This window comes from Podarcis vaucheri, assembly GCF_965113315.1.
Source record: "Podarcis vaucheri genome assembly, chromosome: 1".
NCBI classification, from domain to species: Eukaryota; Metazoa; Chordata; class Lepidosauria; order Squamata; family Lacertidae; genus Podarcis; species Podarcis vaucheri.
In genome coordinates, this window is record NC_138759.1 from 131,315,522 (window position 1) to 131,341,472 (window position 25,951).

At 43.1% G+C, this 25,951-nt stretch overlaps 1 protein-coding gene across 1 annotated transcript in view; it reads left to right on the forward strand.

The window, feature by feature from the left end:
- The window catches only part of PARD3B (par-3 family cell polarity regulator beta), a 608,076-nt gene that overhangs the window by 147,814 nt on the left and 434,311 nt on the right, over window positions 1-25,951 (forward strand). Inside the window, exon 4 of the mRNA XM_082225604.1 lies at window positions 2,941-3,050. Within this exon, the coding sequence (XP_082081730.1) occupies window positions 2,941-3,050 (110 nt within the window). The remainder of the gene's footprint in view (window positions 1-2,940; window positions 3,051-25,951) is intronic.

Consider the following 25,951-nt stretch of genomic DNA (forward strand, 5'->3'; position numbering starts at 1 on the left):
GAAACCAGATTGTACTGGCTGTCATATGCCACAATAGGCAAGTATTGATGCTCATTTGCTGCCAGTTACATCTTCCCCGGTGTGAGCAGAAGAAGCAAGCCTGAAAGCCACATTTAAGCTTGTGTTTCTATTACATCAGGGACGCGGGTGGTGCTGTGGGTTAAACCACAGAGCCTAGGACTTGCCGATCAGAAGGTTGGTGGTTCGAATCCCCGTGACGGGGTGAGCTCCTGTTGCTTAGTTCCTTCTCCTGCCAACCTAGCAGTTTGAAAGCACGTCAAAGTGCAAGTAGCTAAATAGGTACCACTCCGGCGGGAAGGTAAACAGCGTTTCCATGCACTGCTCTGGTTCGCCCGAAGTGGCTTAGTCATGCTGGCCACATGACCCGGAAGCTGTACGCCGGCTCCCTCAGCCAATAAAGCGAGATGAGTGCCGCAACCCCAGAGTCGGCCACGAGTGGACCTAATGATCAGGGGTCCCTTTACCTTTACATCTTCTCCGGTGTGAGCAGAAGAATCAAGCCTGAAAGCCACATTTAAGCTTGTCTTTCCATTATGTCCAAAACAAGGTTTCTGGTTTGTTGATCCATAAGAAGCTGTGATCTATAAGCCAACAACAAACCATGGTTTAAGGCTCATTGGCACTTGTGGCTTGGTAGGGGGCAACAAACCGCAGTCAAGGGTTCAGGTGTAATGGAAAGCCAAGATTAATTGCATCATCTTGGTTTGTTTCTTCCGCTCTAGAAGAATGAAGTGGAAGTGATTGGGCAATGCACACTATCTTGCTGATTGATCTCAGTGAACCAATGACAGGGCAGACGCCAACTGGAATTTGGAACCTCTGTATTGATGATCATACTTTTTTTTAACAACAAGCCAATCTGAATGCATTTTCTCAAGAGTATATATCAAACACACACACTTGCACACATAAACCTGCACATTTTTATTATACGTACATCATGCCAAATTCAAAATTCAAGTACATTTATTTGCGTCTATATTAGTCAAAAATAGAACACTGCATTTTTAAATCCTCTAGCTAATATTGCAGATGCGTTCCGGTTTCATAAACCTACTTCCAGTTGTTTGTAAGTGATAGAAAATCATTTTGGGCCAATTAGCGTTCGTTCTTGGCACTACTCCAAGGGTAAATTAATTTTGGAAATAGTTGAAAAGCTGTAGTTGAAAAGCGGGGGGGGGGGGGATTTCATTTCTAGTGTTTTAAGTTAAGTTTTTTAATTTAAAAAAGCACCACATTTACCATATTAGACAGAAGAAAGACTAGTCCCCCCCCCTTTAACTTCACAAGACTTCAGCTGACACAGCATGGGAGCTGCTTTTCTGAATTATCTGAAGTTTTTTGGCTGGTCTTGAAGATGAATGACATTTAGAGTACATTGGCAATGATAAAAGTACAAACGAATTTGAGGACCTGTTGGAGATATGCTACAGTAGTTTAAAATGTCTTTTATTGCATACGGTAATCCAAGCTATGGCTTATAGGGACTGTGTGGGCTCCCACAAGAGGACCTTACAGCTGAGAGATAGCGTGGTGTAGTGGTTAAGAGCGGTAGTCTCGTAATCTGGGGAACCGGGTTCGCGTCTCCGCTCCTCCACATGCAGCTGCTGGGTGACCTTGGGCCAGTCACACTTCTCTGAAGTCTCTCAGCCTCACTCACCTCACAGAGTGTTTGTTGTGGGGGAGGAAGGGAAAGGAGAATGTTAGCCGCTTTGAGACTCCTTAAAAGGGAGTGATAAAGCGGGATATCAAATCCAAGCACAAACCGCGTCGGACGTTCGGCTTCCAAAAAACTTTCGCAAACCAGAACACTTACTTTCGGGTTTGTGGCGTTCGGGAGCCAAAACATTCAAGTCACAAGGCGTTCACGAACCAAGGTACGACTGTATACAAATTATCAAAATGGTATCAAAGTTGTAAAAATTTCAAAAAAAAAAGGTTTTAAAGGGCTATACGCAGAAAAGGTATCTATCTTCGTTTGCTTGTTTTTACTTTTACCCTAAAAATGAAGCTTCCTGGGTGGGCATTAAATTTAAACAGTATTTGTTTATAATAACAAATATTTTACCCCATTTCTGGATATTCCTAGTTCCCCTTTAATGCACACTGTTACCATGTTCCATTGATTCAACACCTCTACATACTTTCCCTAATCCTTCTGCACAGTGGTTAGATTGATCACATTACACTGCTCCAATATTTTTCCCTATTTCTATTTAACTTATTTGGTTTCTGTGTATTCTTCCATGCTTTGGCATACATAATACTTTGCAATAATCCCAAACACAATGGTAGTTTAGCCAATTGCAAACACAAAACTGTGGTAATTCAGGAACTGTTGGAGGACTCCTAAGAAGTTCTGATTTTCTTTTTCTTTTTTAAATAACTTTTTATTAAGTTTTCCATTCAACAATCCAATCATATCACATTAGTTATTCCAAATTGTACCAATACACATCATAAAGTCCAAATATTTTGCCAAATTTTAAATTTTTGTTGGGGGTTCCCATGCTTCGAGTTCAGTAAGGGTCCAATCATCTCATATTTCTGCTGCTTTTGATGTTCACAAGTCCCATCTTCCAATCTTCTTGTTGTTATCATTTTTCTTCTTAATAACCTCTGAGTTGTTTCCACAGGCGAGTTAGAAGCAAGCATTATTATGTTTTTTATGTTCTGATTTTCTGTGAGTTGTAGAGAGGAGTTAGGTCTAGATTGGTCCCCCCCTCATTTCTCTTGCATACTGAAAAACAACAACAACAACTTCTGTATTGGCTTTTAGCATATCATCTGATCAGTCTTTGTTTTGTACTGGTGATGTGAAGTAGCAGAACAACTTTAGAGTGTATGCAGGACATGTTGCAATAATCAATTAAATTCCTAGTGCCATATTTCTATCCTTCATTTTGTTTTTGTCTTCAGGGACACCACTTTTGGTGAGAAGGAGCAGTGATCCAGCCTTAGGCCCACCTGTCGAATTTGCTGCTGGAGCTTTGAATGCCAATGAACATGTTCTGAAGACATCTGTGACAGTAGGTATCTTGTGCTTCTGAATTCTGTTACCATTGTTCCTAGTAATAGCAGACTGCTTAGAAATTAATATTAATTAGCAGCAGGTAGTAGCTTGTTCCAAAAAAATCACAGGAAGAGTTCCACTTGAACGTGGGTGGGCAACCTTTTTGGCCTTGATTGGGTGGGCAGTTGGACTATGGCTGGAGCCAATGATTGGCATGGTCTGGGTAAATGGTGAGTGTGGCTTTTCGTACTAGGTCAAGGGGGCTCCTTGCTCCACCTTCGACAGCAGCCCTCCATGCTCTCCAAAACGATCCACCTGAGGAGTTGGGAGGGGGATCTCCAACAGCATATGTAATTGTTATGGCTATCGGGTGGTTGCTCGAGAACAATCAGGCAAGATGCCTCAGTGGTCTGTTCTAGAGCTTTATTATTGGTGCTAAAAACCTTTACAATGCAGAGCGCCTCTATTCCATGTCTTGCTCACTCACTAGCAGAATCTGAGAGTGCGCGGTCCTTAAACCTTCCCCAGCAGAGTAGTCTCTTGACCCCCAGCCTACGCCTCCCCTCTCTGCGTGAAAGCCTACTGCGCAAGGAAGGCTTGGGTAAAGGGGGACCTCTCTCCTCCCAGCTTTGCTCAGGCAAGGTGTCCTGGCACTGCCTTGCATCCTCCGAACCCTGCATCTCCTCCCCACTAGAGGCGTGGCTTCCTTCCTCCGCTGAGGAAGTGCTGCTTCCCACGATCTTTGGGGGCTCTCTGTAATCCATCCGTCTTTCCCCCTCTCACCCCTGAGCCGATGGCAGTTCTCAGACAGTAATGAAGCATATTCTGCTTTAGTTGTGGGAGGAATCAAAGGTGCCTTCTGAAAAAGCAGCTATTTCTATCCAAGCTACGATGTCTGATATTTGCCCTGAGATACATCCGGGGCCGGGGGGAGCCACTTGGGACAGGCATAGCCTTATTGACCTATTCATGCTCACATGTTTTCATTCAAATATATACCGTATTTTTCGCTCTATAGGGCGCACCTGACCATAGGGCACACCTAGTTTTCAGAGGGGGAAATCAAGGAAAAAAATATGATTTCCCCCTCCCCAGCTCTGGGAGCAGCGGACAGGCTGCACGCAGCCTGTATGCTTCTCCCAGACCTTCTCCCTGCTATTGCTGGAGGTGGGGGAATTCCCCCATCTCCCACAAAAGCCCACAGGAGGGAGAAGGGACTGACTCGGCCAGTCAGTCCCTTCTCCCTCCTTGGGGAAAAGCCCCCAAGAGCCGCACCGAGCTTGTGTGCGGCTCTTGGGGGCTTTTCCCGCCTGCCTCCCCCTGCATTCGCTCCATAGGATGCACACACATTTTCCCTTGCTTTTTAGGAGGGGAAAAGTGTGTCCTATAGAGCAGTGTTTCCCAACCGGTGTTCCGCTGCACACTAGTGTGCCGCGAGACGTTGCCTGGTGTGCCGTGGGAGGGAGGCGGGCGAGTCAGGTGGCGAGAGGCGGGGCGGCGGCGGCGAGGAGAGGCCGCCCAGCGCGGGGCTCTCGCCGTCTGCCTGCCTGCCTGCCTGCCTGCGTGGCGCTGATGTCACGGGGCTGTAACGTGCCCCACATAGGCACACGCGGGGCGGCGAGCGAGCTCCCTCCCACATCCCATCACCGCTCGCTTCGGCCGGCCTACTGGGCTGTCGCAGGCGGAAGGCCTGCGCATGCGCAAGGTTTTCGCGCCTTCGGGATTCCCTTCACGCCTTCCTCCTCCCGGGTCCTTGAGAGCGCGGGAAGCGGCAGCGCGAGACCGGCGTTGAGCCTGGTAGGTATTGCGCTTGCCAAGGCAGTCATTTGGGAAATGAAAACTTGCAAAGCAAGCAACCAGTTCAGTCTGAAGTACGTGTATGCTTAATATCCTGTATCTGAAACCTGTTCTGCCCCCTCCCCCACACTTGGTGCCATTTTCATCTACACATGCAGCAGAGTAAGTTGACCCAGAATAGTACCAATTCAGATGGCAGATGGGAGAATGACAGTGCTGAATGCTTTCCCATGTAGAACAGTCCCTGCAAATAAAAACCTAGCATATTTGGAAGAGGGATGCTAGCCTAACCATTACCTTCTATGCTGTTACTATTTTTTTATTTTTTTTTACATAAGTAAAAAGTGACCTTTCCCCATCTGGCATGGTGGTGTGCCTCGAGATTTTTTTCATGAAACAAGTGTGCCTTTGCCCAAAAAAGGTTGGGAAACACTGCTATAGAGAGAAAAATACGGTAGTTATTAGGCAAACACAATTCTCATGATGAAACACAATACAGTAGAAGACTGGCTTGCTTTTAACTCTCTTGTTTCCCGCTCTTGTACGAATGTGTGTGTCTGTTGGGTTGCCATTTTTAGCACTGTGCAGAACCCAGACCATTTTGGTGCTGCATTTAATAGCAACCACAATCACATGAGATACAAGAATGCAGACTCTTTCATTGCATAATGTGTGATTATTTAAATTCGATGTGAGGAAACTTTGGCCCTCCAGATGTTGTCAGACTACTTCCATCACCATTGGCCTTGTTGTAATTCAGCAATGCCTTCAGGGCCAAGGGTTTCGCACACTTGATAAAAACGACAAAACTAATAAATCCTCTGATTATTTCTTACATTAGTGATATGCGGCAATTGCATTAGCTTCAGGTACAGGATCCGATTGGGACTCCTAAGATACATGTATGGGTTTTTTTAAGGAGCCATCATTTGAGCCTTCTATGTATGATATGGAAAATGCCCGTGTAATATTTGTGTATTCGCAGCAACGAAAAGGTCGTATGAACTGTAAAGTCTCTTTTTTTCATGCATACACCCAGACCCATGGGTTTTCTCACCCGTGATGCAGTTCTGTTGCACTCACAGTTGTTGAAGCTAAGCACGTCTGTCCCTGTAGTCTGTCTGGGCTTGGAAATTCCCTGGAAAACATGCAAGCCACTGAGTTCCTTGGGGAACGAGGGGAGCATTAAATACAATACAGTTACAAAATGGGAGGCTCATTGCTTAATGGCATTGAATTCACGCCAAATTATTTGACTTGGTTTATATGCAACTTTCTGAAGGTGTTAACCAGCTCTTACTGTTACATTTAATCTTTGATAGCAGACAGGACAAAGCAGGTGAGGAATGATTGCAATAATAATATGGATGTCTTTTATAACTTATTTCATTGGTTCTAACTGGCATGAGTTTTATGCATCCAGATGTTGAAAGACGCCCTCGCTGTTCACTCACTATAAGTGAGATTATTTTTTTCTTTATAAAGCTATTAAATATCGGAGTTGATATTTATGGAAAATTCCCTGGGAATGTAGGATTCATGGTTTGACTTGGCTTTCTCTTTGCAATACTGAAGGTTTTCCCATGAAATTGGAAGTATTTACTAACGTAGCTTGTACACACCTATTTCCTAGAATAAATATGGACAGAAATCAAAGAGTCATAATGAACTCATTAACATACATCTTCTACATTAAGCTGAGTTTGGAGTACGGTTAATTAATATTGCACTGTTAGGCCACACCACCAGGAAGATGCTCGAAGGAGACACAGGATTTAGATTTAGTTCAAAGAGAAAAGTACAGTAAAGGTTAGGATTCCCTGTATAGATGTTTCAGGGGAAAACAACCCAGATCTGAGAGAATGAGCCACGGGCTTTTTGCAAGTTCTATAACCAAGCTGATGAAAGAATTATATACAGAACCCACACAATTCATATTTCCATCACAGAAGTTCAGTATGCTTTCCTGCGTTGTAAAAATTCTGAGCATAAGACCAGATATGTGAAATAAAGGTAGAATACTTTGATGTATGTGGTTTGCTGAATAAGGGAGTGATTGCAACATTGGTTAATCTTTTTTTTATATAAAAAAATTATTAGAAATTCCAACACAATAGTTTTAAGAAAAATACAACATCTACATTGTTTCCCCCCTCCATTTTCCCCTCCCCTCCCCCCCCAAACAGAAACCCCACCACCCGCCCAGCCCCCGGACTTCCCTCAGCTCCTTTCTCTGGTTTCTCAACACCTCTTTCTATCTGCATGTTATAAAATTGTAAAGATCCTCAAATTATCTATCTATATACTACAATAAAGAGTTTGTGACTGTTAATTCAAAACCTGCCAAAGAGTCCAGTTCATTTTGTTGCTTCTTCAGATATTTCATAAAAGGGTCCCATTCGTCTTTGAAATCACCGTTATCCCTGTCACGTAGTTTGTGTGTCAGTTTTGCCAGTTCCGCATAGTCCATCAGTTTTTCTTGCCACAGTTCTTTCGTCATGATTTCCTCATTCTTCCATCCTTGTGCTATTAAGACTCTTGCCGCCGTTGTCGCATGCATAAAAATATTTTTTGATTTCTTTGGCAGGTCTTTTCCCACAATCCCTCATAAGAAAGCTTTGGGCTTTTTCACAAATGTTAAATGAAACATTTTCTTTAACTCATTATATATCATTTCCCAAAACATTTTAATTTTACTGCAGTCCCACTGCATATGATGAAAAGTCCCTTCTTTTTCCTTACATTTCCAACACAGGTTTGAGCCAGTTTTATACATTTCCTCTAATTGTACTGGTGTTATGTACCATCTGTGGTTAATCATTTTTAAGAAGAGTTTCATGGTGTCGTGCTGTAGCTCAGTGAGCCATAATAGGCAGAAGGACGGATGTGTGGACACTTTGCTTTAGCAGAATTTGTCTATAGTGAATAATATGTTACCTAGTTTATTTTATATCTGACATACACAATCACAAATAATTAATTGGAAAATGAAATGGCACATGATCTAAATTCATAATGTAGGCTGTGTAAATGTAGGCTTGGAAGAAATGAACAATTTACCAAACACGTTTACCAAAAGGATGTTGTGTTCCAGCAAGAAGAGCTTTCTATGTAGTCTTCCAAATTCAACTAGATTGTTTTCTTGTAATTAATAAAAGTCAGGTCTGGTGTTGCCCTGAAGTATGAACTAAATATAGCTTCAGTTAACTTGAACATGTCAATGGATTAAGTAGTACTTCCTTACAGTTAATGATTTAGAAGGTTGTAATAAATGTACAAGGGACGCGAGTGGCACTGTGGGTTAAACCACAGAGCCTAGGACTTGCCGATCAGAAGGTCAGCAGTTTGAATCCCCGTGACGGGGTGAGCTCCCATTGCTCGGTCCCTGCTTCTGCCAACCTAGCAGTTCGAAAGCACATCAAAGTGCAAGTAGATAAATAGGTACCACTCCGGCGGGAAGGTAAACGGCGTTTCCGTATGCTGCTCTGGTTCGCCAGAAGCAGCTTCGTCATGCTGGCCACATGACCCGGAAGCTGTACACCGGCTCCCTCGGCCAATAAAGCGAGATGAGCACCGCATCCCCAGAGTGGGTCAAGACTGGACCTAATGGTCAGGGGTCCCTTTACCTTTTACCTAATAAATGTACTAATTTCAAAGCTCAAGCCAATGATGTGAGATAGGTAAAGGTAAAGGTACCCCTGCCCGAACGGGCCAGTCTTGACAGACTCTGGGGTTTGTGCGCCCATCTCACATCTATTGGCCAGGGGCCAGCGCTGTCCGAAGACATTTCCGGGTCACGTGGCCAGCGTGACAACGCTGCTCTGGCGAGCCAGAGCCGCACACGGAACGCCGTTTACCTTCCCGCTGGTAAGCGGTACCTATTTATCTACTTGCCCCCGGGGGTGCTTTCGAACTGCTAGGTGGGCAGGCGCTGGGACCGAGCAGCGGGAGCGCACCCCGCCGCGGGGATTCGAACCGCCGACCTTTCGATCGGCAAGCCCTAGGCGCTGAGGCTTTAGCCCACAGCGCCACCCGCGTCCCATGATGTGAGATAGTTATGTATAATATATAAGCTCAAATACATGGCCATAAGTAGGTGTTTTATTGCCACTTGCAGAACCACTATTGGTCAAATGAGTTGCGTAAGAAAGAGAAGAAGAAGAAATGAAATGAAAATACCTTCCATTGTTGAGAGTTTGGAACAAATATTGTTGAGGACAGGGGACTCAACCTCAGACCTTTTTCTGTTTACACTTTACCATGTGACTTTTTCTCTTCATGAGACAATTTGTGTGTACAGCACGCATGTTTGCATTGAATGAACCACGAGTGGAAGTAAAATAGCAACTAGTTCAGTTCTGCCAGAGCTTATGTAAGAGTTAAGATATTTGGATTGGGTTTCTGTTTTCTCCCACAAGATATAGAATAGGCGTTCCTTGAATGGTGATCTACTTGCACTTCTAAGGTGAGCAATTTTGGATTCAGCACAAGATATAAATGTTGGTTCAGAAGTTTTGTCTAGGTGCTATATTGATTTGTAGCAAGATCACTCTGCACTTTAGAATATGTTGCAACAATATGTAGCAAGCTCTGATAGCTCCACCTACTAGGAATTTATACATAAATTATGCATATCAAAATTGGTTCCCTTTTATGCATTGTGGGTATATAATTTGTAATTTGGAAAAAGGTTCATACTTAATCAGAAGCTTTTTATGTTTCATGTTCTTGCTTTTAAAAAGAAAAAGAACAAAGGTCAAGCCTCCGGTTCTTATACGGCTAATTGTAATTTTAAAGTATTAGCTATTGTGATTTAAGTGTTTTAACATTAGCATAATAGTATGATGTACTAGGCCAATTGATACCATTGTACATAATTTCATATGGCTGGGTTCATTTGGAGATGAAACAATGTTGCAATTCAAAAGATTATATTTGAGCTAAAGAAATATCAATCACTTATCCACTAACACACACACACACACAAACACACGGTATGTTTCAAAAAAGTGCAGAGTAAATTACCTTTTAAATAGCACTATTTAATTTTTAAACCATTAAATCACACATACAGATGGAGTGTTTCTTGACCCAGAGAATTAATAGTTACCGAATGTGTACTTCCAGCTGTTCAATTAGGCCATGGTTGTGAGAGTGAAATATTATGCGCCTCTGTGTTTTCAAAATGATCTCTCTCCTGCTAGGATTTTTTTATTTTATTTTTTGCGCTGTTCTTCTTTTGCTCTGCTCAGATTGGAAAGTTTTGCATCCTTGCCCATGTATTCCTAATTAAATTCAAAGATGTGCGCAGAATGTTATGTCCTTGACAGAGACGTTACATTATATTACAAAATGTAGTTGTATGCCTAGCTGTAATTAATGAATTATGTAGACGCCTTCTATGCTTAATTTGTAGTTGTACGATGTTAAAATCAAGGCTGCAACTTTGAGATGCAGCTTGGCTTCCCCTTGACAATTTAAATAATGAATTTAAGGATTGAGTAAAATAGTTAAGGCTCCCTTCTTACGTTACACGGGTGGTATAGGAGGGGCTGTAGCAACCGTGGTGTAACGAGCTCATACTGCAGCTCCTCTCAGGAAATGAGGCAACAGTGGTTTGGGGGAAGCCATTGAGTTGGTACCTCCCCTATGGGCTGGTCCACCTCATTATAAATTGGATCCTCTTAATTGAGGGGCCTCTGGGAGCCTTCTTGGCCTTGAGAACACCCGCCCGCCCACCCTCTACTTTAGGTGTGTCTTTAGCCTTGCTATGGACTTTGGTTGGTCACCTGTTTTGGATCGGGGGCCTGGTAGGGATTTTTCCATTTGGCAGATTTGCACTGGCCTCTTGGTTTTCTCCTTTGTTGTTGTTTAGTCGTTTAGTTTTGTCCTACTCTTCGTGACCCCATGGACAAGAGCACAGCAGGCACTCCTGTCTTCCACTGCCTCCCACAGTTTGGTCAAACTCATGCTGAACTCATGTTCAAGAACACTGTCCAACCATCTCGTCCTCTGTCATCCCCTTCTCCTTGTGCCCTCCATCTTTCCCAACATCAGGGTCTTTTCCAGGGAGTCTTCTCTTCTCATGAGGTGGCTAAAGTATTGGAGCCTCAGCTTCAGGATCTGTCCTTCCAGTGAGCACTCAGGGCTGATTTCCTTCAGAATGGATCAGTTTGGTCTTCTTGCAGTCCATGGGGCTCTCAAGAGTCTCCTCCAGCACCAGAATTCAAAAGCATCCATTCTTCGGCAATCAGCCTTCTTTATGGTCCAGCTCTCACTTCCATACATCACTACTGGGAAAACCATAGCTTTAACTATATGGACCAAGATTAGCCTGATTCAAATGTACCAGCAGAACCTATCCAGGGTTCCTGTCAGTCAGTTAGCACCTCGTAGCAATCGTCTCAACTTTGTAGGGTTTGGTGGTTAGGCGTTAGATTAGTGATGGGGGGAGGGAAGTTGTGGTTATAACCTCCTCCTTCACGATCAACGGAGCTGTACCCCGCGGTGGAGCCACTGTGAGCCCTGGGGTACAGCTCAAGTCGATTGCCATCGACCCAGCTCCCTCTTCAGGTGGTTACCCTTATCAGACTCCCTGCAAGACGGGCAGGAGTCAGTTATAGTTTTGGGTTCCAATGCCTAAGCCAATACCGCTCACATTCTGTATTCAATAAGGTAAAGGGTAAAGGGACCCCTGACCATTAGGCCCAGTCGTGGCCGACTCTGGGGTTGTGGCACTCATCTCACTTTATTCGCCGAGGGAGCCGGTGTGCAGCTTCCGGGTCATGTGGCCAGCATGACTAAGCCGCTTCTGGCGAACCAGAGCAGCGCATGGAAATGCCGGTTAACTTCCTGCCAGAGCAGTATCTATTAATCTACTTGCACTTTGATGTGCTTTTGAACTGCTAGGTTGGCAGGAGAAGGGACCGAGCAATGGGAGCTCACCCCTAAAGCACCACTTAACTAATGGGGTCTCCCGCTGCCGCTGCACTGCCGCTGTACGATTTCTGTTCTCATCCTTAAGCAAAGGTTTTAACCCGAGGTACTATTTATCGGTTAGCGTAGTCTGTAACCTGATGCGTATGTAACCTGAAGCGTATGTAACCCGAGGTACCACTGTACAGTGGTTCCTTGGTTCTCAAACAACTCGGAACCCAAACACTGCAAAGCCGGAAGTAAGTGTTCCGGTTTGCAAACATTTTTCGGAAGCCGAACATACTCCGTTTTGAGTGCCACGCTTCCGTTTTGAGCGTTACGCTGAGGTCTGTCTGATTTTGCTATTTATTTTGCATTTTTGTGGCTTCCTGTTTTTTGTGACTATGTAGAACCCATTTCAGCTACTGATTGATTGATTGTGTGACTGCAGTACATTGTTTATTGCTTTCATTTTATGGATCAACGGTCTCGTTAGATAGTATAAAATTCATGTTAAATTGCTGTTTTAGGGGGTTCTTAAAAGTCTGGAATGAATTAATCCATTACTCTCTGTGGGAAAGCATGCCTTGGTTTTGGAACGGAATTCCGGCACGGATTAAATTTGAGAACCAAGGTACCACTGGGCACACCAGTTCTCATCATTTAACAGGCAATTTCTGGCTTAATTGTAACTTGGCGATAACTTGGGCGCCTATAACTTTCACTGTCTATCTCCAGACACAAATGAATTCTTCTCAGTGGAGAGCTGTGAAATCACCTAGAATCCAAGTTTAGAAGGACAGAGGAGTAGACCAGGGATGGATCATTTGCTCCTGGACTCCTGGACTGTTTTTAGTTTTCCAAGGAGGAGGTCTGCTCCCAAGTATAAATGAACTAGAATGCACTGTGGCCACATCAGCAGAGGTCTTCTTCTTCTTTTTTCTTTTTTTCTTGTTAGCCTTTATTTAGCACTCAACAATAACATAACAATCAACAATAGCTAAAACAGCAATTCGCCATTCACTACATCAACCATCCTTAACAATACATAACATTACAAAATGTCACAACAACTAGATTCCATAGTTTTTTCTCTGTATCTGTTTTACGTTACAAAAATAGATGAAGAAAAAAGAAAGAAAAGAAGAAGAAAAAAGAAAGGAAAAAGAAAACGAAAAGAAACGAAAAAGGAAAGATCAAGAGAAAAATAGATTAGACTCATTGTACCGTTGTTCCTATTATTGTTTTACACACAGTTTCAAATTACCATTTTATTTTCTTTGTTCTTGTCAAAAGAAAGTTGTTATCTGTACTTTTTATTTTACAAGAGTCATTCAAGTTCTGCCAGGAGATTTTTGTCGTTACAATAATTTTTCAAATGCTCTTTAAATGTTTTCCATCCTTTCTGTACCTACTGTATTTTTCGCTCTATAGGGCGCACTTTTTCCCCTTCAAAAATGAAGGGGAAATGTGTGTGCGTCCTATGGAGCGAAGATGCCATAGCCCCGCAACCCTCTCCCGGCTGGAGAGGTGACGTGTGGCTATGCTATGGCAGGAGCCTCTATAGCCGCGTGTCACCTCTCCAGCCGGGAGAGCACGCACGGGGCTATAGAAGCCCCCCACGACCTTCTCCTAGCTGGAGAGGTGACTCGCGACTATGGCAGCAGCCTCTCTGCTGCGCCTTTCCGCTGTTCCCCGACCTGTTCTTTGGGGCTGGCGGTGGGCTTCCCCCCGCCAGCCCCAAAGAGCAGGTTGAAAGGAACCTGAAGCCTGGAGAGCGAGAGGGGTCCGTGCGCACCGACCCCTCTTGCTCTCCAGGCTTCCAAGGTAGCCGCCTGAACGCACCTTAAACGGCACCTTGTTTTAGAGCGGGAAAACAAGAGGGGGAAAATTCTCCCCCTGTCTGCGCAGTGTCTCCTGCCGCTTCGCTGAAGGGGTGCTGGGCAGAGAGGGGGAGAATTTTTTTTCTCTTGTTCTCCTCCCTCTAAAACAAGGTGCGTCCTATTGTCTGGTGCGTCCTATGGTGTGAAAAATACGGTAAATGGATTTTTGGAGCTGGGGGATCGAATAGGGTCTTGCTATGGAATAGGGGCTAGCAGAGGTCTTCTTACCCATCTTACATTTGGTGACTGTATGAACGGATGAACACACGACTCCTCTAAATCTCTTCTCTTTAGGAGACCTACGTTTCTTTCAGAACCTGTGAGCCCAAGAGGTGTATTTATTAGCTATCAAGCTTTCTTTTTCTTTCCCTTTTTTTGGTTCTGCTTTTAAATACTATTTTGAAATGCATACATTTGCATTGAACAGAAGAACAGAGCCCTATGGGAATGAATGGGAGAGTTTTCTGTCATTTAGAAGGCCTGGTGTTTCTTTCCATAGCTGCTCATGTATGTTTAAATAGAATTCTGAATTAGATGAATCAATTTAAAGAGAGAGAGAGAGAGAGAGAGAGAGAGATTAAAAAACCACAACAAACCCAAGCTCCCAAGTAGCTACTGTATGTATTTATGCTGTGGGAACATATATATAGAATACTTATAATCAGTGTGAGAGCTTGTCAGAGTGCTGTGTTTGATGTCTGATTAGATGATCACAGGGACATCTGGAGCGAGTTAGTTTTGGAGCTGTTGCTATGATGCCTTGCAGAAGCCAAAGTTATCTAGCTGTCTTAATCCATGGGGTGGGACAGAGATGGGGGGGGAGGGGAGAACGTGCTTTCTAAAAAAGTTTTTAGACTTATTTATGATGCATAAATAAATAAAAGGCTGCCAAGTTAACATACTACTGTATTTCTTGTTCTTACGTGACCAGCTATGGGTGTATTTTAGATGGCAAAGATGCGGCGGATATGAAATTGCCGGCATTCCTGAAAAGGCAGTATTCAAAAAGGAGGATCTGTTATGACTTCAACATGTTGAACTCATTGGTTTGGGGACGTGGGGTAAAGTCAAATCAGGGAGAGATCAAAGCATACTGCAATAGTTGACGTCCTTTCCATGACCTGTTTTCAGTTCAGTAATCTGTGCAGCACTTGTTTGAGTCTGTTTTTCCTGTTTTATTTGTTCTTTTGGCTGTTGGCTTAGTAGAAAAAAGAAGTAATAAAAGCAGGGGCAATTGCTTCAGGGAGACACATACTGAATATGTAAATTTTTAGGGATCTTCTTTTGGCTGCTGTACGTAATGACATCCCTTGTACTGGAGATTAATCTCTGCTGGGGGAAAGCTACGTAACTTGTAGTTTGTGAAGACCAGTTGGTTTGCAATCAACTCTGCATTTTCAGAATTCATAGTATTACAGTTCCATAGTTCAGCCCTTAACAGATTCAAGCGAATGAAAGTCGCTGGCTTAGTTAACCCAGTGAGGTCATTATTCCTCAGGTATCTTGCTTGACATAAATAACAACTATTATGGTATATTTGTGCTTCAACAACAACAAATGCTGCATTTCTAACTTATATCAAAGATGTTATCTATTTTCATTTATTTCGTAAAATTTGTGTACCACTTGATTGTAAAAAACACACACAAAAGCCCTCAAAGTGGTTTGCAAAAGATAAAACAGGAAAATCAATGAAAATTTGCAACCCTACTTGAAAACATAAATAAGTTGAAATAATAAAACTTTCTAAGCATTTGGGTAGGCTTGTCTAAACAGGAACCTTTTAAGCAGGTACCAGAAAGAATTCAGTGAAGGGGTCTTCTTTCTCTCAATAGACAGGGGGTTCCAATGTTCCACTGCCACACTAAACAAGCGAGTTCTTACAATTGCGGGTGGTGATATGGAGGGACGCGGGTGGCGCTGTGGGTTAAACCACAGAGCCTAGGACTTGCCGATCAGAAGGTCGGCGGTTCGAATCCCCGCGACAGGCTGAGCTCCCATTGCTCGGTCCCAGCTCCTGCCAACCTAGTAGTTCGAAAGCACATCAAAGTGCAAGTAGATAAATAGGTACCGCTCCAGCAGGAAGGTAAACGGCGTTTCTGTGTGCTGCTCTGGTTCACCAGAAGTGGCTTAGTCATGCTAAGGTGTACGCCCGGAAGGTGTACGCCAGCTCCCTCGGACAATAAAGCGAGATGAGGGCCGCGACCCCAGAGTCGGTCACGACTGGACCTAATGGTCAGGGGTCCCTTTACCTATACCTTTATCTGCTGTAGTGCCAAAGTGCTTGAAAGGGGCACATGTGGGGTAATCTAGGTACATGTTAGAGACTATTCACGAAGTTGTGGTAAATGTTAGCATTTCAGCATTTGCCAGTAATCCATGTGTCTGTCGTTGACATCGCATGCAGATGTGGAAGTTCACAAGCTGGTTGGTTGCACAGGGTAAGAGTGACTACTGGTGGAGGGTGACCTCTCTGCCTTGTTGTTGTTTAGTCATTTAGTCGTGTCCGACTCTTCGTGACCCCATGGACCAGAGCACGCCAGGCACTTCTGTCTTCCACTGCCTCCCGCAGTTTGGTCTAACTCATGCTGGTAGCTTCGAGAACACTGTCCAACCATCTTGTCCTCTGTCGTCCCCTTCTCCTTGTGCCCTCCATCTTTCCCAACATCAGGGTCTTTTCCAGGGAGTCTTCTCTTCTCATGAGGTGGCCAAAGTATTGGAGCCTCAGCTTCAGGATCTGTCCTTCCAGTGAGCACTCAGGGCTGATTTCCTTAAGAATGGAGAGGTTGGATCTTCTTGCAGTCCATGGGACTCTCACCCTCCCAATCCCCCCAAAATCAGGACACTAGGAAGAAAAACATTGCCATCACCATCATGTGACTTTCATCGGACATGGGAGCTTGGTAGCAGAGATCTGGTTCTCCTGAGGAAGTTTTGGGGCGATGTAATCACAGGAAGATGTGAGTCACCACGTTTTCAATGCTAGGAATTGCATATAGCCTGCACATCTGGGAAAAGAGACGGGAACTTCTATCACATGTGGTAGACTTGTAGTAAATAAAAGCTTACTGGGACGAGGGTGGAGTTGTGGTCTAAACCACCGAGCCTACGGCTTGTCGATCAGAGGGTTGGCGGTTCGAATCCCCATGACAGGGTGAGGTCCCATTACTCAGTCCCTGCTCCTGCCCACCCAGCAGTTTGAAAGCCCATCAAAGTGCAAGTAGATAAATAGGTACTACTCTGGCGGGAAGGTAAACGGTGTTTCCGTGTGCTGCTCTGGTTTCACCAGAAGTGGCTTAGTCATGCTGGCCACATGACCCAGAAAAACTGTCTGCGGACAAACGTCGGCTCCCTTGGCCAGTAAAGCGAGATGAGCACCGCAACCCCAGAGTCGTTCGTGGCTGGACTTAACTGTCAGCCCCCCCCCCCCCGCCAAAAAAAAAGCTTACTGAGAAATGATATATAATGAGTTAAAGAAAATGTACAAAAGTACATTTGTTAAAAAAGCAGAAGCATTTTTATTGGGTATTGTAGCCGAAGAAATTCCAAAAAGAGATCTTTAAACAAAAACCTGTTTATGTATGCAACAACGGCAGCAAGGATTTTTTTAGCCCAAAAATGGAAGCAGCAGGAATTACCAGCAATAGAAGAGTGGCAGACGAAGATGATGGAATATGCAGAATTGGCTAAACTGACCGGGAAAATCCTAAACCAGCGTGATCATGCTTTCCAAAAAGATGAGAGTAAATTTGTACAATTGTACACAATTAACAACACTAGTAGGGTCGAATTAAATAGACTTGCAATGTTAATGATTAATACCTATTTATATTTATTTAATTTTTTTATAAAAAATGGAATGAGTTATTTGTAAATTGGAAGAGGTAGAAATACTATGGGATACATACAGGTTCTGTTCAGTGCTCCCTTTAAATAATATTTTTTTTTCTTGCATTCCTCCTCTAAAAACTAGGTGCGTCTTATGGTCAGGTGCGTCTTATGGAACGAAAAATACGGTAATAAAAATAATCTGAAAAACAAAAAAGAGACAATCCCTCCTTAATAAAACTAGCGCTACCAGAAACGTTGAGGATTTATTTATTTATTTATTTTGAATGTAGTTCCCAGGTGCGTATGGCACATGGCTGAACTTATTTTTAGAGGGTGCTTCTTCACATGGCATCAAATCCAAATCATGCCTCTCTAATGCCTTGCAAAGTAAGGCAGATTGAGCGTGGCACCTTTTCCTGCTTCAATTTTACATAGTTGTCAGATGCTGAAAGTGCTTTGAAGTAGAGAGATAAACAAAGAGCTAAAACGAAATTAAAAGGAACACAAACAGCATTTCATCTTGGTGCTTTTGAAATAATAATCTGAATGGCTATAGTCGTCTCGTGCCAGTGTAGTAAGTCTGCAAACATTATCCGATCAATCTAAATTGAGTTACTGTATATGCAGTAAGCAGAAACAGGTGGAAATTAGTTTATCTATACCAGACTCTTTCTGTTTGCTTTGAACATTGCAACATAAACTAGATTTTTTTTTAAAAAAACTTTATTAGGTTTTTTTCCATTCTCTCCTTCCCACCAGCCTTCAGATGGGAGGTGACAGAATGTGTTACAGAGCTGTCCTAGCTCTAAAGGAGAAAATGTTGCAAAGGTGCAATGCAAATATGCAGTCTGCTCCAGATATCACAGGAAAATGGAGACCTAATAAGTAAAATATATATATGAAGGGTTGCTATTACAAATAGGATATAAGAACAGTTATCTTAATTCTGCTTGTAGTAAGCAACCTGATATCTCCACTACTTTCATATTTGTAGCTACAGCCCAGCATTGGCTTAGAATATTCCTTGTCAGTTCTGCAGCCATTGGATTATAAAGTCTTACAGAGATGCTATCTGAGGGGGTAATGATGTTTTTGAGAACTTGTCTCCAGAGACTTTAGGATCTGTTCGTGATGTGTACAGCAATGCTCATGTTCTAAACATTCAGAGGTCTTCATGGGCAGATTCTTATCTGTTAGGAAATTTGTAAGCTCTCGCCTTCTGTAAAATTATATATATATATATATATATGCTTTCGTAGATTTTCACGGGTACAGGAATGCAGGTTTTGGTGTCTTCGGGTGTCTTCCCGTGTAAGAGTCGGGGTGTCTGTGCGACGTTTCGACGAGGTCTCACTCGTCATCTTCAGGCTGGTGCTTTCGGCTTCTTGTTACTGGAACAGAGCAGAGTCTGGTGTTTGAGTTCCTATAAATACTGTTGAGGGGTGTGGTGTATAGCCTCCAACGTTCTGGGCAGAGAGGAAGTTCCTAGATTAGTGTGCCTTTTCTTCTTTTGTTCCTTAATTACTTGAGGGATATCTTGGGTGATTTCATGAGTGATATTCTGAATACCACTGGGTGGGTCATTAAGTGTAGATTAGTTGCTAAAGCTTTCGTGTCTTGACCTCTTGAGCTTGTGAAGAGTTTTTCTGAGAAGATGGCTGTGCTGCATTTAGTTGTGCTCTGGCTTGGCTTCGTGTATAGGGGCGAGCTGTGGTTTTGTGCCTTGTGCCAGCCAGATCTGTGTAGGGATTGCAGGGGGGTGCAGCATCCGGAGGTGCCACTATAGTTTGGCTACTGGATGGAGTCTGTAATATGTCTGTGGAGAGGGTCTGGGTTTGGGTCTGGTGTGGTTGATTGGTGACGGCGTTCTGTGTGCCTCTGGTTCTGGTGTCGGTTTTTGTGGGGAGGGCTAATTTCCAGATGTCTGGCAGGCGGGACGTGTCGTCACGCTTGTTCATGTTGTGAGGGTGTTTCTCTATCTCGATGGCTTCCATGATTATTCTCTTGTGGTGATGTTCCATGTTAAAGAGCAATTTGGAATCTGCAAAATTAATTTCGTGTCCTGTTTCTTTCATGTGTTGGAAAAGAGAGGAAGTTTTTTCTTCTTTTTTGACGGCATTCTTGTGTTCTGCGATACGTGCATTTATTCGTCTGTTTGTTTGTCCAATGTACGTGGCTGGGCAGACTTTGCAGGGTATTTCATAGACCCCTTGGTTTTCCAGCTGGATTTTGTCTTTTGGGTTTCTGAGGATATTGGCTATTTTTTGGTTGGTGCAGAAGGCTGTTTTGATATTGTGTTTATGGAGGATTTTGCTGATTTTGTCTGTAGTGCCCTTGATATAAGGAAGGAGGGCCATGCCATTGTTTTCTTCTGTGTCTTGGTTTTTGGGGGGTGTTTCTTTTTGGATTAGCTTCGTAACCCTGTTTTTCTGGTATCCATTGGCGATTAACACATTTGAGAGATTCTGTAACTCAGTTGTCAAGTGGTCTTTGTCAGCCAGGCGTTTGGTTCTGGAGATGAGAGTCTTGGCTACGGAGTTTATTTGTGCAGGGTGGTGGTGTGATTGTGCATGTAAGTAGCGGTTGGTGTGTGTTTTTTTCCGGTAGATAGTGTGTCCTAGGGAGCCATCAGGTTTTTTGTAGATTAGGACGTCAAGAAAGGGGAGTTGGTTGTTGTCTTCTATTTCCATAGTGAATTGTATTTTGGGGTGTAGGCTGTTGAGATGTGTGAGGAAGCTATCTAGTTTTTCTTTCCCGTGTGGCCAAATTACAAAGGTGTCGTCAACATATCTGAGCCAAAGTTTGGGTTTGTGTTCTGACTTGTCTAAAGCATTGGTTTCAAAGTGTTCCATGTACAAATTTGCGATGACCGGTGAGAGGGGTGATCCCATAGGTGCTCCTTCTATCTGTTTGTATCTTTGTCCATTGTGGATGAAGTACGTGTTGGTTAGGCAGTGGTTGGTCAGGTCCAGGATGTATTTGGGGGGGTTGTATTTGTTTTGAATGGCTGTCAAGGCTTCATTAATGGGCACTTGAGTGAAGAGAGATACAACATCGAAGCTCACAAGTAGGTCTTACTGCGTGTTTAGCTACTGCTAAGCATATATTACTGGATTTTAACTGGATCTGGAAAATTAATATTTGGCCTTTCCATAGATGATGATTTGAAAGGTCTAAGGGACAAATGAAACTGCCACCTGCAGACATATAAATCAGAGGTTCTAACAACTAAATAATTCACACATATCCACGTTATTCACCTGATTTTCTAATAGCTGCAATAATTAGAGGAAATTGTATGTCAAAGCAGCAATAATATTTGGAGAAATTAAGTTGAAATGCTCTTAAATATAGAACACTCCTAAATACTCAAAAACACTTAAATTGCTTGTCACTTAAATTCTGCATGTGTCCAATTTCCTAAAATTAGTCACACATGCAACCTTAACTCCTGCTGTGCAGCCTTGTAAGGTGGTAATAAAAGATAACAGACTTTGAAGGAAGAAAAAGTCTTACTTGGTAAAAAAAATATTGAAGAATGGAACGGTTCCTGCGAGATTTAAGTTCCAGTTTTGCGTAAAAGATTTCATTATATACCTGTCATTGCTTGTGTGCATAATTTGCCTGTCAGTCAGCCCCATCCTCCTTCAGAGAGAACTGAACTAGGAACTTTTTGCTTGGAAAAACCTTTTTTATTTTTATATTAAAGCAACAATGTCTGACCTTCTGTTAGTAGTGAATATAGGCTAGCTGCTTTTATAACGCCTGCATAACGCCTATGTAGTTCACATTACTCAATCAAGTTTACAAAAAATAGCTGCTTCTCCATTAGCTGTGGTGTTAACTTAGTGCTCAGTGACGGAACATGAACAAAGATGAAGTGGGAGCCATCTTAGCCAAATTCAAGGCATATTCATTTCATAAACAATTGTCTTTTTAAATATTTTTATTAGTTTTTTGACATACCATTTTCAACAGTAGTTAAACATATTTTTACATCTTACTCAATTTTTTTGACTTCCATCAGTCCTGTCTGAAAATTTTCCAATCTAGTCTCTTAGTATGCATTTCTTATTTTCCCTGTTACATTTCAAACTCATAACCAATATCTCTATCTTTTTCCACTTTGTAACACTTCGTATATTTCTCCTTACAAAACTTATTGTAGTCCTACTAGCGTAATTTGTTGATTACAGTTGCTCTTCAAATAATTCATATACTTCTTCCAATCTTCTGTAAATCTCTGGTCCCGCAGGTTTCGAATCCTTCCTGTCATTTTGTCCAATTCTGCATAGTCCGTTAATTTCGTCTGCCGTTCTTCTTTCGCCGGAATTTCTTCTTGCTTCCATTTCTGGGCTAACAATACTCTTGCCTCATTTCATAAACAATTGTCATCTGCGGCATGTTTCTGCTGTTAAAAGGAAAATGCAAAAAGCCAAATATCCCACTAAGTCTTTTGGCGTGTCTGGAGTAGCTCTCTGTATCCCAACCATAAAATTCATAAATGACATTTCTTGGAAATATTAGGAACTGTCCTCTTGGGTTTCCATTTCCTCATTTTGCTCAGTGTGGCCATCCAGAAAAAAAGAAGTAAATGGTGTCTGGCCAAGTTTTGAATCTCCAACCCACACAAGATCCAATTCCATTTTTTGGCACTAATCCGGTAGTAGAAACTTACATAAGGTGCTCACATTTTTTGTGCTTTATGTTGATGCAGTACAATTGGTTCATTCTTTAGTTCAGAATGACTTTTTTTTAATTATGTCACGTCGGAAGCTACAATGATTCGTGGTCATGCTTATTGTGGATTCATGTGCCATGGTTAATCATAGCTGACAGTTTACTGAAAACATACAAATGACTCCTGCTTTGCTGCTTCCTTCCAGCCAACAGGAGCAACAAAGCATAGTTTTCTGACCAGTCTTTGGCTCTGTACAAACCATGGTGTTAAGCCAAGGTTTGTTAAAACATGTTCTCCCTAGCAGAGAGTGCGTGTTGCGGTGGGGGATACAAGCCACCCCATTGTTGCTGGGCGGATTTGTAGAGGGACCCAGGCAGTGAATTGGTTAATCGGGTCGCTGGGGAGAACTGCTTGTTGCCAATTTTGAAGGAGGGGGTCAGAGGTTTTAAATAGTGGTTGCCCAACTTTGGGCGTCCTCTTGGCTGCTTGCAGCGGATCACCCGCCCACCCTCCCTGTATTGGGTGGGTTGTTCGCTTGACCTTGCTATGCCTGTCATGGGGTCGTCTGCTTTGAGGCAGGGGCCTGGTAGGAATTTGTCCATTTGGCTGATTGGTTGGTGCCATTTGGTTTTTGCCTACTGCATAGGAAATCATCACAACTTGTAAGGTTGGCGGTTAGGCATTGGTTCAAATTGGTTGGTGGAGGGGTAAGTGCCTACCCCTCCAATGGTGGTGCGGACAGGGAATTCCGTTAAAGTAATCCAGGGGCTTTCCATTCTTTTCGTCCTTGTCCCTGGCATCGGACTTGGGCCGTGCAAGCCACCAGGAGCATGAGGGTGAGAAGTGAGGGACTGAGGCCCAGCTTCATTTTCTACCCAAAATTGTTTCCCTCACTGGCTTCCGCTGGAATCTGGAAGTCAGTTCTGTCCCTGGGCAAGGGCAGATAGGCGGAACCAATGCCTAAGCAACCACTCACTTGGGTGTATTTAAATAAAGTTGTGGCCAAAATAGTGCCAAAAACCCAAGCCAAAATTGATGTGTGATGTGGCTTGGGGACCTCGACACGCAACTATATTTGACTGTGACGTGCAAACTGGGCCACAGTCGCTACCAAATTTGAGAGGAATACGCATTGCCTGTGTCAATGTGTCACACTGAATCCTAGTTTAGTACTGTACAGCGTGCATTAGCAGGGTGTAAATGATAGCAAGTCTTCTTTTTTAATTTTTAAAATGATTTTATTGATACATCAGAAAAACAGCAACAAAACAGAAGAAAAAACAGAAAGAATATATAGCAGTAAAAAGATATTAAAGGGTAAAGGGAACCCTGACCATTAGGTCCAGTCGTGACCGAGTCTGGGGTTGCGGCACTCAACTCGCTCTATAGGCCGAGGGAGCCGGCGTACAGCTTACGAGTCATGTGGCCAGCATGACTAAGCCACTTCTGGCAAACCAGAACAGCGCACAGAAATGCCGTTTACCTTCCTGCCGAAGCGGTATCTATTTATCTACTTGCACTTTGACGTGCTTTCGAACTTCTGGGTTCGCAGGAGCAGGGACCGAGCAAAGGGAGCTCACCCCGTTGCGGGGATTCGAACCACTGACCTTCTGATCGGCAAGTCCTAGGCTCTGTAGTTTAACCCACAGCGCCACCCGTGTCCCACAAAAAGATGTTAGAAATTAGATAATGACAATAAAAGTTACAATCAGCGAAACCTAAACATTTACACCACATAAATATAAATAACATAAAATTTTGACTTCCTTCACCCTGATATCGGCTTTTTAATTTATTTCTTTTCAACTGTTTCCTTTCTGAATTATTATTATGATTGTCTCGCATACATAACCTAAGAATTATAAATAATATTGCAGAAATTAATCAAAACAAGTCCAGGTTTTCACTTGGAGACTCTCTTTACACTTTTCCCACTCTGTTCTGGACTTTTGTTTAGGTTGGTCTCCGATTACCTCTGTTAGTTTAGCCAATTCAATGTGATCCAGTAATTTATTTTGCCATTCTTTTGTTGGTGTGTAATCCTTTTTCCAGTTCTTAGCAATTAAAATGATAGCAAGTCTTGGTCTTCTGCTCTCCCCCCTTTCCTCCGATGCTTCTGGGGGGAGACTTTTGCTTCCACTTCACATAAATTCTGGTTAAAATTGACTGTGGCTAGTTGTTGTTTTTAAGCATCTTCAGAGCATTATTCGAACATAAGCTGACTTGTTCAAAGCAGGGTGGAATTGATTTAAATTAAATCGATTTAAATCACTAGTCAGTAAGACTTAATTTAATTATTATTTTTTTACAGGAAGACTCATTCTTGCTGGTATAATCTTAATATTTACAACCAGATGAAGGTTTCATTTTTGGAATAAGAAATTTTCAGAGTAGTTTTTACAGCTATATCAAAAATTTCTGATTTGGTTATACGATTAGAAATACATAGGCAGATAATTATGAAATTATTGTGAGGTTTAATAAGTTAACTGCTTATATTTGCACAACTTTTCTGCTGTACTTCATTGGAAGGAGAAAAATAATCATTAGTAACAATTTAAACAATTTAACTAAAACAATAACATTATAGCATATGTATCCATGTTTGTTAACTGATGTGGTTAAACGATTTTTTAAAAAAACCTCAGACTGAGTTTTAGCACATATGAAAAACTTAAAACAAATTCTTATTTCCTGATGAATAGCCTTTGGACTATAATGTACCTTAAATAGAAAACTAGAAAGATTTTTCCTCCAAAAGAATTTTATTTTAAAAACCGATTAAATAAAAAAAAATCTGATTTTTTAAAATTTAAAAATATAAATACCTTGCAAGCTGGTCTCACAGCTGCCTCTGGACCTGGAGGAGGAACGCACTCTGCACGTGCTCAGGAGCACATCTCGGCGCCACCCACTCACCACCGTTGACAATCAGCAGCCGCTCCATCAGTCCATCCCTGCAGAGCTCCCAGGCGGCATGTATCATGTGCTGCGGCCCGTCGTCCGAGGCCAGGTTGGTGGGCAGGCCGCGCATGTGGAGCGCCGGGCAGGCGGCGCGCAGCTCACCCTCTACTGCCAAGCTGGGTGCCAGGCGCAGGGCCAGAAAGCGCGCCAAGCTCTGGCTGAAGACCTGCAACGCGCCTGTCACGATGCCCATGGTGTGTCCCAGAGCCGCCACCCGATCACTGGCCTCTCCGCCCATGGCCGCTCTGGGTTTACCTTAGTGTGCGGGAGGCTTCAGATTGGCTGCTGGAACTTCCTGCAGCCAATCCGAAGCCGCGCCAGCGTCGCCACCCGCCCAGAAGCTGTGCCAGCGTCGTGAAAGTCAGTCCCTGCGCGGCGAGGCATCCGCAGCACGCGGGGACTGACCGAGCAGGTGGCAGGGTCCGGGGGCCAGATTTACGAGCTTGGCGGGCCGCATTGGGCCCCCCCGGGCCTTAGTTTGCCTACCCCTGATAAAGGGAAGTCCTCTTTCTGCACATAACTGCTGCATTATGGGGAAGCATTGCTTCTTTTCTCTTGCATTCTGGGAAGTCTTGCTTATAAGCTTTTCTCTGCTTTTGCACACACACTGCACAACTTGTTCCTGTTCCAAAGACCAAGACATTCCCTCATTTCCTTAGACTGACACTGTGACCTGTTCTTAATGCACAGCTGACCACATCTATGGAATTCATTTATTATATACTTTCATGTTATGATCAATCATTAGTAATTGTTTTAGTCATGTTATATTAATCTCTAGTTATAATTTAATTAGGAGGTTTCATGTCTGTCTAGTTCCACCTTCGTTTCCCAGCCTTTAATCTA